General features: G+C 41.2%; 3 protein-coding genes across 4 annotated transcripts in view; 1 reads left to right on the top strand and 2 right to left on the bottom strand.

The window, feature by feature from the left end:
- The window catches only part of ripor3 (RIPOR family member 3), a 31,553-nt gene extending 30,838 nt beyond the window's left edge, over positions 1-715 (top strand). The window contains exon 24 of the mRNA XM_061932466.1: positions 1-715. This exon is cut by the window's left edge and continues 1,562 nt beyond it. The gene's annotated coding sequence lies outside the window, so the exon portion shown is untranslated.
- A 7,220-nt stretch (positions 716-7,935) lies between these two features.
- On the bottom strand, positions 7,936-10,681 carry blcap (bladder cancer associated protein). Its single transcript, XM_061932219.1, has 2 exons — positions 10,536-10,681; positions 7,936-8,649 (listed from the first exon to the last, which is right to left on the bottom strand). Exon 2 carries the CDS (start codon positions 8,567-8,569, stop codon positions 8,306-8,308), a length of 264 nt encoding a protein of 87 aa, XP_061788203.1. The 5' UTR covers positions 8,570-8,649; positions 10,536-10,681; the 3' UTR covers positions 7,936-8,305.
- Positions 10,682-10,735: 54 nt separating this feature from the next.
- podxl2 (podocalyxin-like 2) overlaps positions 10,736-12,500 on the bottom strand; it is a 14,825-nt gene continuing 13,060 nt past the window's right edge. For both annotated transcript variants that reach the window (XM_061932217.1, XM_061932218.2), the window contains exon 12: positions 10,736-12,214. In XM_061932217.1, coding sequence (XP_061788201.1) covers positions 12,155-12,214 — 60 coding nt within the window. In that variant the 3' untranslated portion in view covers positions 10,736-12,154. The remainder of the gene's footprint in view (positions 12,215-12,500) is intronic.

Genomic DNA, 12,500 nt, shown 5'->3' with positions numbered 1-12,500 from the left:
TATTCCCTTTGGGGTCGCGGGGGTCGCTGGAGCCTATCTCAGCTACAATCGGGCGGAAGGCGGGGTACACCCTGGACAAGTCGCCACCTCATCGCAGGTGCTAAAAACATGCTAAACGCAAAGGCAATGCAAAAATACTGCTTCCGGTTCAAATTGTCATCACACAGATAACCACGCATTTTTGCATTCTGGATGAACATATATTGGATTTCAGTGTTTATCTGGAAAAATACACATCCATAAAAGGAAAACCGCACAAAATCCAATTTTATGGCAATATTTTAATGAAAATGGTCTGTGTACCTTGTGTTGATTATATTTCCAATTCTGGAACCCAAATCAAAAAAACAAAATTAGGGCCGTTTTTCGATTTTGATTATAAATGGCAGATTTTAAGACAAACAAAAAAAGAGTTGATTTTCATTCAAATATTCCCATAAAATTGGATTTTGTGCTGTTTTCCTTTTATGGATTTTAAATGTTCCAGGTAAACACAAACACCGATTATATGTTCATCCAAAATGCAAAAATGCGTGTTTATTTGTGTGATGACAAATTAACCCGGAAGCAGTATTTTAGCTTTTCCTTTGTGTTTAGCATATTTTAGCATAACGGCGAATGCAGCTGAGATAGGCTCAAGCACCCCCCGCGACCCCGAAAGGGACAAGCGGTAGAAAAAAGGATGGATGGTAACATCTTTGTTCGGCAGTAGTCTTATTGTAAGTGTATTGGTAAGTGGAAAAACTAAAAAACGGTTTTTGGACGCTTTTTTTTAAGCGCAAAAATATTAATTGAAGGTTAAAAACCTTCAATCTCATTTTCATTCTAAAATAAAAAATGTTTTAAATCATCTTATTTTGAACAAAAATGAACATCATATAAGTCAGCAAAAAGTTAAAAAAAACATGAGTTCTCATTCTGCAAATAGCAACTTGGAGTTCCATTGTGGTAATATGAATGAACACTCGGAGTGTGTCATTTGTTTTTGGTCTGTTTCAGAATCAGAAATACTTTATTAATCCCCGAGGGGAAATTAAGTTTATTTTTGTTACTGCTGACTTCTTATTATTTTGTTATGTGAAATTTATAAAATGAAAATAAAACCGTTTTTTACAAGTTATTGTTTTCCACTCTGAAAAAAAAGGATTTGTTCTATTTTTTTATTTTTTTTTTTAAATAAAATTCAAATTAACCAATCGGGGTTTTTTTAAATCAATTTCCATTCACGAAAAAAAATAGGTGCCACATGATTTTTTTTTTTTTACATTTCAACTTAAAATAAGTGATTCGTTATAAAACGTAAAAAGCTAGCTAACAAGCTAAGTGTTACCATGTGTTGCTACTAGGCACTTTTCCTGTATTATTGTGTAGCATCACATAATATCGACACACTTACATTCTTATCAGTATAAAAAAAAAACAATGTGTTTAAATACATGCTTTTTTTTATTGAACTGCTAAGTCTGTCCGCTAGAGATGCGCGGATAGGCAATTTATTTAATCCGCAACCGCGGCAGAAAGTCGTCAACCATCCGCCATCCACCCGATGTAACGTTTGATCAGAACTGCATCCGCCCGCCATCCGCCCGTTGTTATATATCTAATATTAATTAAAAAAAAAAAGAAAGGGTGAAAACTACGCGAATTGCACCTTGTGCAGACAAGATTTTTCGATCGGACACGGAGGAATTAGCGATGTAAAAGACCACGTTGGGACAAAAAAACACAAGTCTAATGCCGTTGCTAGCGATACAAGTGGAAAACTTTCAACGTTTTTCGTCGCCCAAACAGATTCTTTGGATGTGATAAATGCCGAAGTTTTATTTACGGAGGCAATAATTGAGCATGGACTTCCAATCGCACTGGCTGATCACATGGGACAGTTAATAATGTAATGCAACCTTTAAAAATCATTACGCGGTGATCGCGATCCCAAAAATAAACTTTTCTTGCATGATAATGTCCAGAAAAATTCGCTTTATATTACTATAGAGTCCTTTTAACGAATGAGTTTGATGGTTTATCACAAACCTTAAATGAAAGAAGTCCTTTGTTCTCCTGCAGCATGGCCTTGCTTTGTGTTTGGTGCGCCATCCTGTCGGCTGTATTTCACAGCACGACATACTGTTAAAAGTGTTTATACTATTTATACTTTCAATTAACAAATTGAAGTCTTGTGAAAGGTTGACAGGATAACTGGCATTAACTGTCAAAATAATTTCAAACTATTGAAGTTAGCTTACAGAATAAACATGTCAATCAACCCATATGATTTTTGCTGTAATATTTTTGTTTTGAAAAGTCACTGTGACTGATAGAAAAGTGATGGTTTTAGCAACATTTTAACCTGTCTGAATGCTAATAATCATTTTGCGAGCAAGCAGGTAAGCTGCGCGGGCGGAGCGCGCGGAGTGACCCATGTTACGAGCCCCCGGCCACGGGGGTGGCGGGCAGGTAAGCTGCTTACCTGCTGCGCGTGACGCCGGCCGCGGCGAAAGCGGACGAGGCGGGGTGTCGGTGCGGTGGGCGCGGTAGTGACCCTGGACGTGCGTCGGGCCCTTCTCGCGGATCGCCTCAGCTACGGCTCCCGGTGGGGCCCTCTCGGGGGAAGGAGCCTCGGTCCCGGACCCCGGCGAGGCGTCCCTCCGCTCCGTAAAAGTGTCCATCTCTTTTTTTTTTTTTCTTCTGTTGTGGCATATGCTGCAGGTGCCTGCTCGTTTTTCGTATGTGGGTAACAACATTTAACTATGTATATATATTTCCCAATTGGTTTAACTGCTACCCGCAAAAAAAAAAAAAAAAAAAAAAAATCTAATTAATCCGCCCGACCCGACCCGCGAGCGGATAAAATCTTATTTTTTTAAATGTCATCCGCCCGATCCGCGGATAATCCGCGGACTCCGCGGTTGTGTCCGCAAACCGCGCATCTCTACTGTCCGCTGTATTGTGACAAAAGGACAGGGAGTCTGAAACCTACACTAAAGGAAATTCTTTAGAAAATATGTAACAAGCTGAGGATTTGGGAAGAACTTTAAACATTTCACCAATATTAATTAATGTTTGATTGATTGATTGATTGAAACTTTATTAGTAGATTGCACAGTGAAGTACATATTCCGTACAATTGACCACTAAATGGTAACACCCCAATAAGTTTTTCAACTTGTTTAAGTCGGGGTCCACGTACGACATTTGTACATTTCTATTTATGGTGGTCAGGAACTGAACCAAAATGAAAAACCTTCTTTGTCTATTTATGCAGATACAAATGTATGTATGACGGATATTGCCCTCCGAAATAATATCTCTCTTTTTGAAGAAATAAAATTAGAGGAACTCCTGTGACTTGTAAATGGGACAAAACAAACACGTTTACTTGACCACTTACTGCTAAACTTACCAAGGAGCTGTTTGTAATATTAGGACCATCAGTGCTAAATATTATTAACTTATCACTTTTCTCTGGCACTGTTCCCCTAGCATTTAAAAAAGCGGTTATTCATCCTCTGCTCAAAAGACCTAACCTCGATCCTGACCTCATGGTAAACTACCGGCCGGTGTGCCACCTTCCCTTTATCTCATAAATCCTCGAAAAAATTGTTGTTCAGCAGCTTAACGAACACTTAGCGTATAACAATCTCTGTGAACCCTTTCAGTTCGGTTTCAGGGCAAATCAGTCAAGACAGCCCTCGCAAAAATGACTAATGATCTATTGCTAACGATGGATTCTTGATGCGTCATCTATGTTGCTGCTACTTGATCTCAGCGCTGCTTTCGATACCGTCGATCATAACATTTTATTAGATCGTGTCAAAACACATATTGGTATGTCAGACTATTAAATAAATATAAATAAACGTCTGTTTACAGCGGAGCCAATGGGAGCTCCACTATTACGCTTATAAAATCCAACAATCAGAACATTTTGTTAGAACGTATCAAAACACCTTTTCTTGGTTTAACTCCTATCTTACTGACAGGATGCAGTGCGTCTCCCATAACAATGTGACCTCGGACTATGTTAAGGTAACGTTCGGAGTTCCACAGGGTTCAGTTCCTGGCCCTGCACTCTTCAGCATCTACATGCTGTCGCTAGGTGACATCATACGCAAATACTGTGTTAGCTGTCACTGTTATGCTGATGACACCCAACTCTACATGCCCCTAAAGCTGACCAACACACCAGATTGTAGTCAGCTGGAGGCGTGTCTAAATGAAATTAAACAATGCATGTCCAGCAACTTTTTGCATCTTAACGCTAAGAAAACGGAAATGTTGATTATCGGTCCTGCTAAACACCGGCACTTATTTAATAATACCACCTTAACATTTGACAACCAAACAATTGTACAAAGCGACTCGGTAAAGAATCTGGGTATTATCTTCGACCCATTTGAGTCACACATTAAGAGTGTTACTAAAACAGTCTTCTTTCATCTCCGTAATATCGCTAAAATTTGTCTCATTTTGTGCACCACCGCCTTTTGTTACGTCTCGTCTCAACTACTGTAGCGTATTTTATTTGGGTCTCCCTATGTCTAGCATTAAAAGATTACAGTTGGTACAAAATGCGGCTGCTAGACTTTTGACAAGAACAAGTTTGATCATATTACGCCTATACTGGCTCACCTGCACTGGCCTCCTGTGCACTTTAGGGTTTTACTACTTACATATAAAATACTAAACGGTCTAGCTCCATCCTATCTTATCTTGCTGATGTACCATATGTCCCGGCCAGAAATCTGCGTTTAAAGAACTCTGGCTTATTAGTGATTCCCAGAGCCCAAAAAAAGTCTGCGGGCTATAGAGCGTTTTCTATTCGGGCTCCAGTACTCTGGAATGCCCTCTCGGTAACAGCTAGAGATGCTACCTCAGTAGAAGCACTGTAGCCTTAGAAATAGACCCCTTTTTAGAGCAGTTGATCTGCTGTCTCTCTTTTCAATCAATCTTTATTTCAATCAATCTTTATTTATATAGCCCTAAATCACAAGTGTCTCAAAGGGCTGCACAAGCCACAACGACATCCTCGGTACAAAGCCCACATACGGGCAAGGAAAAACTCACCCCAGTGGGACGTCGATGTGAATGACTATGAGAAACCTTGGAGAGGACCGCATATGTGGGTAACCCCCCCCCCCCCCCCCCCTCTAGGGGAGACCGAAAGCAATGGATGTCGAGTGGGTCTGACATAATATTGTGAGAGTCCAGTCCATAGTGGATCCAACATAATAGTAAGAGTCCAGTCCATAGTGGGGCCAGCAGGACACCATCCCGAGCAGAGACGGGTCAGCAGCACAGAGATATTCCCAGCCGATGCACAGGCGAGCGGTCCACCCCGGGTCCCGACTCTGGACAGCCAGCACTTCATCCATGGCCACCGGACCTGTGCCCCCCCTCAAGGAAAAGGGGAGCAGAGGAGAAAAGAAAAGAAACGGCAGATCAACTGGTCTAACAGGGGGGCTATTTAAAGGCTAGAGTATACAAATGAGTTTTAAGATGGGACTTAAATGCTTCTACTGAGGTAGCATCTCTAATTGTTACCGGGAGGGCATTCCATAGTACTGGAGCCCGAATAGAAAACGCTCTATAGCCCGCAGACTTTTTTTGGGCTCTGGGAATCACTAATAAGCCGGAGTTCTTTGAACGCAGATTTCTTGCCGGGACATATGGTACAATGCAATCGACAAGATAGGACGGAGCTAGACCGTGTAGTATTTTATACGTAAGTAGTAAAACCTTAAAGTCACATCTTAAGTGCACAGGAAGCCAGTGCAGGTGAGCCAGTATAGGCGTAATATGATCAAACTTTCTTGTTCTTGTCAAAAGTCTAGCAGCCGCATTTTGTACCAACTGTAATTTTTTAATGCTAGACATAGGGAGACCCGAAAATAATACGTTACAGTAGTCGAGACGAGACGTAACGAACGCATGAATAATGATCTCAGCGTCGCTAGTGGATAAAATAGAACGAATTTTAGCGATATTACGGAGATGAAAGAAGGCCGTTTTAGTAACACTCTTAATGTGTGATTCAAACGAGAGAGTTGGGTCGAAGATAATACCCAGATTATTTACTGATTCGCCTTGTGTAATTGTTTGGTTGTCAAATGTTAAGGTGGTATTATTAAATAAATGTCGGTGTTTAGCAGGACCGATAATCAGCATTTCCGTTTTCTTGGCGTTGAGTTGCAAGAAGTTAGCGGACATCCATTGTTTAATTTCATTAAGACACGCCTCCAGCTGACTACAATCCGGCGTGTTGGTCAGCTTTAGGGGCATGTAGAGTTGGGTGTCATCAGCATAGCAATGAAAGCTAACACCGTATTTGCGTATGATGTCGCCAAGCGGCAGCATGTAAATACTAAAGAGTGCAGGGCCAAGAACCGAACCCTGAGGGACTCCGCACGTTACCTTAACATAGTCCGAGGTCACATTATTATGGGAGACGCATTGCATCCTGTCAGTAAGATAAGAGTTAAACCACGACAAAGCTAAGTCTGACATACCAATACGTGTTTTGATACGCTCTAATAAAATATGATCGACGGTATCGAAAGCAGCGCTAAGATCAAGAAGCAGCAACATAGATGACGCATCAGAATCCATTGTTAGCAGTAGATCATTAGTCATTTTTGCGAGGGCTGTCTCCGTAGAGTGATTTGCCCTGAAACCGGATTGAAAAGGTTCACAGAGATTGTTAGACACTAAGTGTTTATTTAGCTGCTGTGCGACAATTTTTTCGAGGATTTTCGAAATAAAGGGAAGGTGGGACACCGGTCGGTAGTTTACCATGAGGTCAGGATCAAGGTTAGGTCTTTTGAGCAGAGGATGAATAACCGCTTTCTTGAATGCTAGGGGAACAGTGCCAGAGGAAAGTGATAAGTTTATAATATTTAGCACTGATGGACCTAATAATACAAAAAGCTCCTTGATAAGTTTCCCAGGAAGTGGGTCAAGTAAACATGTTGTTTGTTTTATCCCACTTACACGCTGTAATAGTTCCTCTAATGTTATTTCATCAAAAAGAGAGAGACCATTTCGCATTGCAGTATCCGTCGTAGACACAGTTGTATCTGTGTTCATAGAACCCAGTTGTAGCTGGGATGCGTTGTCTTTAATCTCCTTTCTAATGAGTTCAATTTTCTTATTAAAGAAATTCATAAAGTCATCTGCCGAGTGGGTGGAGCTATTGGGAGGAGTCCCTTGTTGGGTTAGCGATGCTACTGTACTAAACAAAAATTTAGGGTAGTTTTTGTTTAGGCGGATGAGATTTGAGTAATATTTAGCTTTAGCTAAGGTAAGCATGCGTATACTTTTCTGCTCTGCCCCCCTCTCCTGCGTGGCGAGGTTATCAGATGACCACAGATCAGCCTCCACGGATGAAGCGTTAGCTGTTCAAAGTCAGGACCCAGGATGGGCCACTCCTCTTTGCATCAGTTGGTGACGTCGCTGCACTGCTGACTTGTCTCCATTCAAGATGATCCCCTGCTGGTCTCCCAATGGACTGGACTTGCACATGAAGTCAAGACCCGGGGTGACCACTCCCTATGCATCAGTCGGTAACGTCTCTGCGCCCTGATGTGTCTACATGCAAGATGATCCCCTGCTGACCCCACTATGGACTGGACTCTCACATTAACTGTATCTACTCAGCATCCATTGCATTGGGGGTAGGGGGGGGGGGGTTTCCACATTGTTCCCATTGGGTTGAGTTTTTTCTTGCCCTTACGTGGGATCTGAGCCAAGGAAGTCGTTGTGGCTTGTGCAGCCCTTAGAGACACTTGTGATTAAGGGCTACTGTATATAAGTGACCTTTGATTGTCTTCTATCAATGTTTTATTGTAAAATGATGCAGACATCAATTCTTTTTTTCATAAAAGATCTTCCTCACTAAGTGTTTGCTTGGTGATGCTTGATGAAATAACCCCATAGACGGAGAGGAAAACAAAATTTATTTAAATTAAAAAGATGTAAAGCACACACAAAAAGCTCAACAAGACTGAAAAACAAGTTGTCTTCTTTTGGTGTAGAGTTGATTAAAAAGCTTGAGATGAAGAGAGGAAGAGGGAGGATTGTCCTGTGATTTGAGGGAGGAGCGTGAGAAAAATTGAAAGACGAGGAAATATGGTGGTCACGTGCAGCTTCACAAATACTTCCGCCATTTGCGTGCGTGCCCCCTTCGTCTCAAGTTCAATTATGTCTTTACAGCATAACTCGCCTTTCCCAAAGCGTGCGTCGCCAACCCGCCGCCAACCTGTAGTCCATCCAGCACGGCGGCGGCATCGGTAGCGTCATCGCGCCCCTTCTAGGTGCCCACGATGGCCGGGTCGTGGGCGGCGTGGGGCAGGGCGGCGTCCTGACAGTGGTACAGGAAGCAGTTGCCCCAGCAGCTGTAGCAGATGAGAAAGAGGGCGGCCAGGAAGATCAAGGCACAGATGGTGCAGGGCTTCCTCTCCAGCAGGAAGCTGAGCAGGTAGAAGCCCATGAACATGGAGTGGTTGAACCACAGCGCCGGGTTCAGCGGCTTGGGGATGAGCAGCACAGGCAGAAGCCACTGCAGGCAATACATGGTCGCGCTTGTCTCAGCGAAGGCTTGCGCTCGCCAGGAAGTGGAAGAAGAGGCCAAAAGTCGCTGAGGTCAGCTCATCCCTGCAGAGAAGACACACTACCTTGAGAAAAACAACCTGCAAGCAATGTTCCCTCGAAGGTGCGCGCCTGTGCAATTGCGCACTGCTCAAGCGTCCTCTGCGCACGGCAAATCTATGCCACGCACAAAATCATACAAAAAAATAAGCGTATAACAATTTTCGACACGACAGAGAAAACAATTTTCGTCATTGTTCAAATATTGTAACATCTGTTGAGACGCTTTGAGGACACGTATTCCATCGATCACTTTACTGAGCAAAACTTTATTGTCGGCCATAAACACATCACCAAAACATTAGTAAAAAAAATTATATCTAGCAAAACTGGTCATTTTCTGCAGTACAAACCAGGCCAAAAGCAACTTTGTTATATCAACAGCAGCCGCTCGCTCTTTCTTTCTCACTCGCGCCAACACATGCACATATGGCACTTAGCCAGTGATGCGTTTACAGCCACAAAAAAAGTCGGACAACTCCAACACCACACATAAAGTATCATTCCAGGTCGTTACACTATGATTTACTAATCAAATGTGTGCTTATTCTAGTGTAATTTATTAGGAATCTTAATTTATAAATATTAATCATGAAATGCTGTTAGTATATTAAATAAATACTAATAAAAATTTATTTTTTACAAACAGGAAGTTGCAGAAATGTACACATGATCCCCTGCTTACATCTCATTGTGCAACATGTGAATGTTTTAATGGGAACTAAATGCAATATCTGAAAGGGGTACAAATTATTTCCAAAGCAGGACCTCCACCCAGACGAACAATACAAGTACACAGTTCATGAAAAACAATATTTTTTGTTATTGTCATTGTAAGTGGGCCTAAACACTTATATTAGAAAATAACGTCATGGAAATGACTGCTGTCATTTGATTATAATAATAAGAGAATGTTGTCTGTCTATCTGTGTTGGCCCTGCGATGAGGTGTGGACTTGTCCAGGGTGTACCTCGCCTTCCGCCCGAATGCAGCTGAGCGGTAGAAAATGGATGAATGGATGGAGATTGAACTTGTTATTTAGTCAGGTTCGGGACAGGTGTGCTGCTAGTGTAGCCACAGTGTGCACGTCTGATGTTGCTCACATGGGCTCCACTGAATGCTCAGGGAGTTTTTGCGTTTGCTCACACACGAACAATTAGAGGGAACATTGCCTGCAAGATTCCATTGAACTAATTACTCAATTGAGGCACTAAACTTGTTCCTCGTCATTGCCTGTACAGGTGTGCCACATAGTTATTTCCTGGTTGTAAATTAGCATCAGCTTAGCTAAATAGCTTCCAAAAGATTGCAGAGATCCAAAAGAATAACAATAACTTGGCATACACTTACATCCTGTTGTTTTATCCAATAAAGTGGTAAATCTTCGTCATAAAGCATACAAAAAGAATCTTTTGAACAAAACTTCGTTTAAACAAGTGTCTACTTTGAGGTCCCACCGCTTGCGAGGATTATTAAATGAGACTTTGTGAGGTCAAACGCACAATAGTTGAAGTACATAGAGACAACTTGTTCCGCAAACGCGAGTAACTTAGGTCATTTCGAGCCTTCAGATCGATTCCACTGACTAAAGCGCCACGTAAGCTAGCAGAATTCGCAACGACTGCAACTGTTACGAGCGACACGATGCGACGCGTCATAATTTGGTTTCAAAACGGTAAATACAATATTTAATAAATGTTTAATGTGGTGACACTGGCAGTAGTGTTGGCTGCTATAGAGGCCGGGCAAACATGGCTAGCTAACAAGCTAGCTTAGCGAGGCTAGCCCACAAAGGTATTCTGAGGCTAAATCACGCCAACACTTAATAAAGGCAGCGCGGCGGACGTACCGCGCCGACAGTAACAGTTGAGGTAACAAACATGTGGACAAACCTGACATCTTTTATCATCATTCTCTGGGTAGAAGAGCCACAAAAGTCATGGTTTGTTTCTATTGAGCGAGCGACTGCGTACGTGTTTGGCAGCTCGGCGGCTAGCGAATAAGAAGGACCCCGAGAGGTGCCTGTGGATGTGCCTGAACAAGAATGCCACATTCGGCTTTAGCGCCTGAACACAAAAATCAACAACAAAAATAGTTTGGACATTTTATTTTATTCCACACTTTTTAATGATTGCCAAGTAAACAAGTGAGCCACACTGCATACATGTTTGACGTGCGTTGACGGAGCTACCAAACAATCAATAAATTAACATTTATTGACGTTATTTTGTTTATTTGTTGCAGCAACATGCTCCTTGGTGCTGTGTGCAAGTGGGCACTGGACAGCATTGACAACAATAACCTTTAGGATGAAGAGGCCTCTATAAGACTATTTGCAGTCCAGTATTAGCTTATAGTCTAATTAGCTTTGTTGTCATGCACATTTCTGCTTCAAGCCCTTTTACATTCTTCTTCAAGCCTCAACTCCCATGTGTGTACAGCTCTGCATGGTAATGGGTACATTCGCACCCACCTGCACAAATGTACTTCAAAATGTAACAATCAAAATAAATATGACTTTTTTGTTTTGTTTACTAGGGCATGCATATATAATATGCATTAGTTTGACCATTTAAAATCAACGATAATAAAAAGGAGATGCTTGGAAATAGCATAAAAATGCCCCAAAAACTTGGATAAATGCAATTCATAGCGTTACTTTTTGGTGTAACTATCATGAGCGTTCTGTTCAGGTATATTTCTTTTATATTTTGATAAATCATCATATTTATGTATTACTACATTTAAATAGGTATTGATCAATCTTTAAGCTGCAGTGTCTATTTGATTTCAGTTTGCTTTTGACATCTTATTTAGAATTGTAGTTGAAACTTTTACAATCTTGTGTTGCGCTCATGATGGCGTAACCAAACTAGATTTAATTTAATGATCTTATTTTGAATATTTATTCCATTTTTTATATTTAGTATATTTAAATATTCATTTATAAACATTGAATACATTTCAAATATCAATAAAATGCAATTGCCTTCATCTTATAGGGTAATGTTTAGTTACACCAAGTCATGAGCGTAACACTAAGCTTCATCACTTTGACTTGTAATATCTCTAATTCTGGTGGTGTTTTATGTATTTTTTCTTTTTGGAACATATACTATACATAAAATACAATAAAGTCCCATATAAAATTATGTTTCTAGCAATACTTTGAAAGTAACACTCCAATGTCCATTAGTGGAGCTGTACACATGTAGGAACAACAGCATTGAACAAAATAAAAAATAACCGTTAATAATGGCCGTCTTGTACTGTATATCATATCTCAGTTGGTCGACGCAAAATTCATATTTTCCTACTCGTATTTAATTATTTCACATACATTACTGCAAGTTAGCGTAGCACACCGCTAACACACACATACGCACAAGGCCGCGTGCTAAGCTAACGGTAGCACTGAAATACATGAATGTTTGGCGTACAAGTAGCGTTAAAGTGCTTCATTTCCATCCGACTTTGACATCAAAGCGATGAAGTCCTTGTGATGATGCCATCAGAGGTGTGTGTCTTGCTCTTCCTCCTCCTCTTCCGCCGCTGCTTGATTGACAAACACCTGCAGGCGGGACAGTGTTGGCGTTAACACACTTTTTGTGTCCTTTTACGCATTGAAATCAGAAAGGACACGTATATCCGGAACTCCGCGTGTCCCCCGGACGCAGATGTATTTATTTTTAACCACCCCGGTTTGCTTGTTTTATTTATTTTTATTGTTTATCGCTTTCCGCCGGTGTTTTGTTTTGTTTATATTTGCCGGGTCAAATGATTGATTATTAATTATTGGTCGACTTGAAAGTAATGCACTTTCCGGTAGAATTTCTTACATTTTGATTCGCCGAAAT

The sequence above is a fragment of the Nerophis lumbriciformis genome, linkage group LG38 (genome assembly GCF_033978685.3).
Source record: "Nerophis lumbriciformis linkage group LG38, RoL_Nlum_v2.1, whole genome shotgun sequence".
NCBI classification, from domain to species: Eukaryota; Metazoa; Chordata; class Actinopteri; order Syngnathiformes; family Syngnathidae; genus Nerophis; species Nerophis lumbriciformis.
Note: the sequence above shows the minus strand (reverse complement) of the source record. Positions and strands in the feature narration are given on the sequence as shown.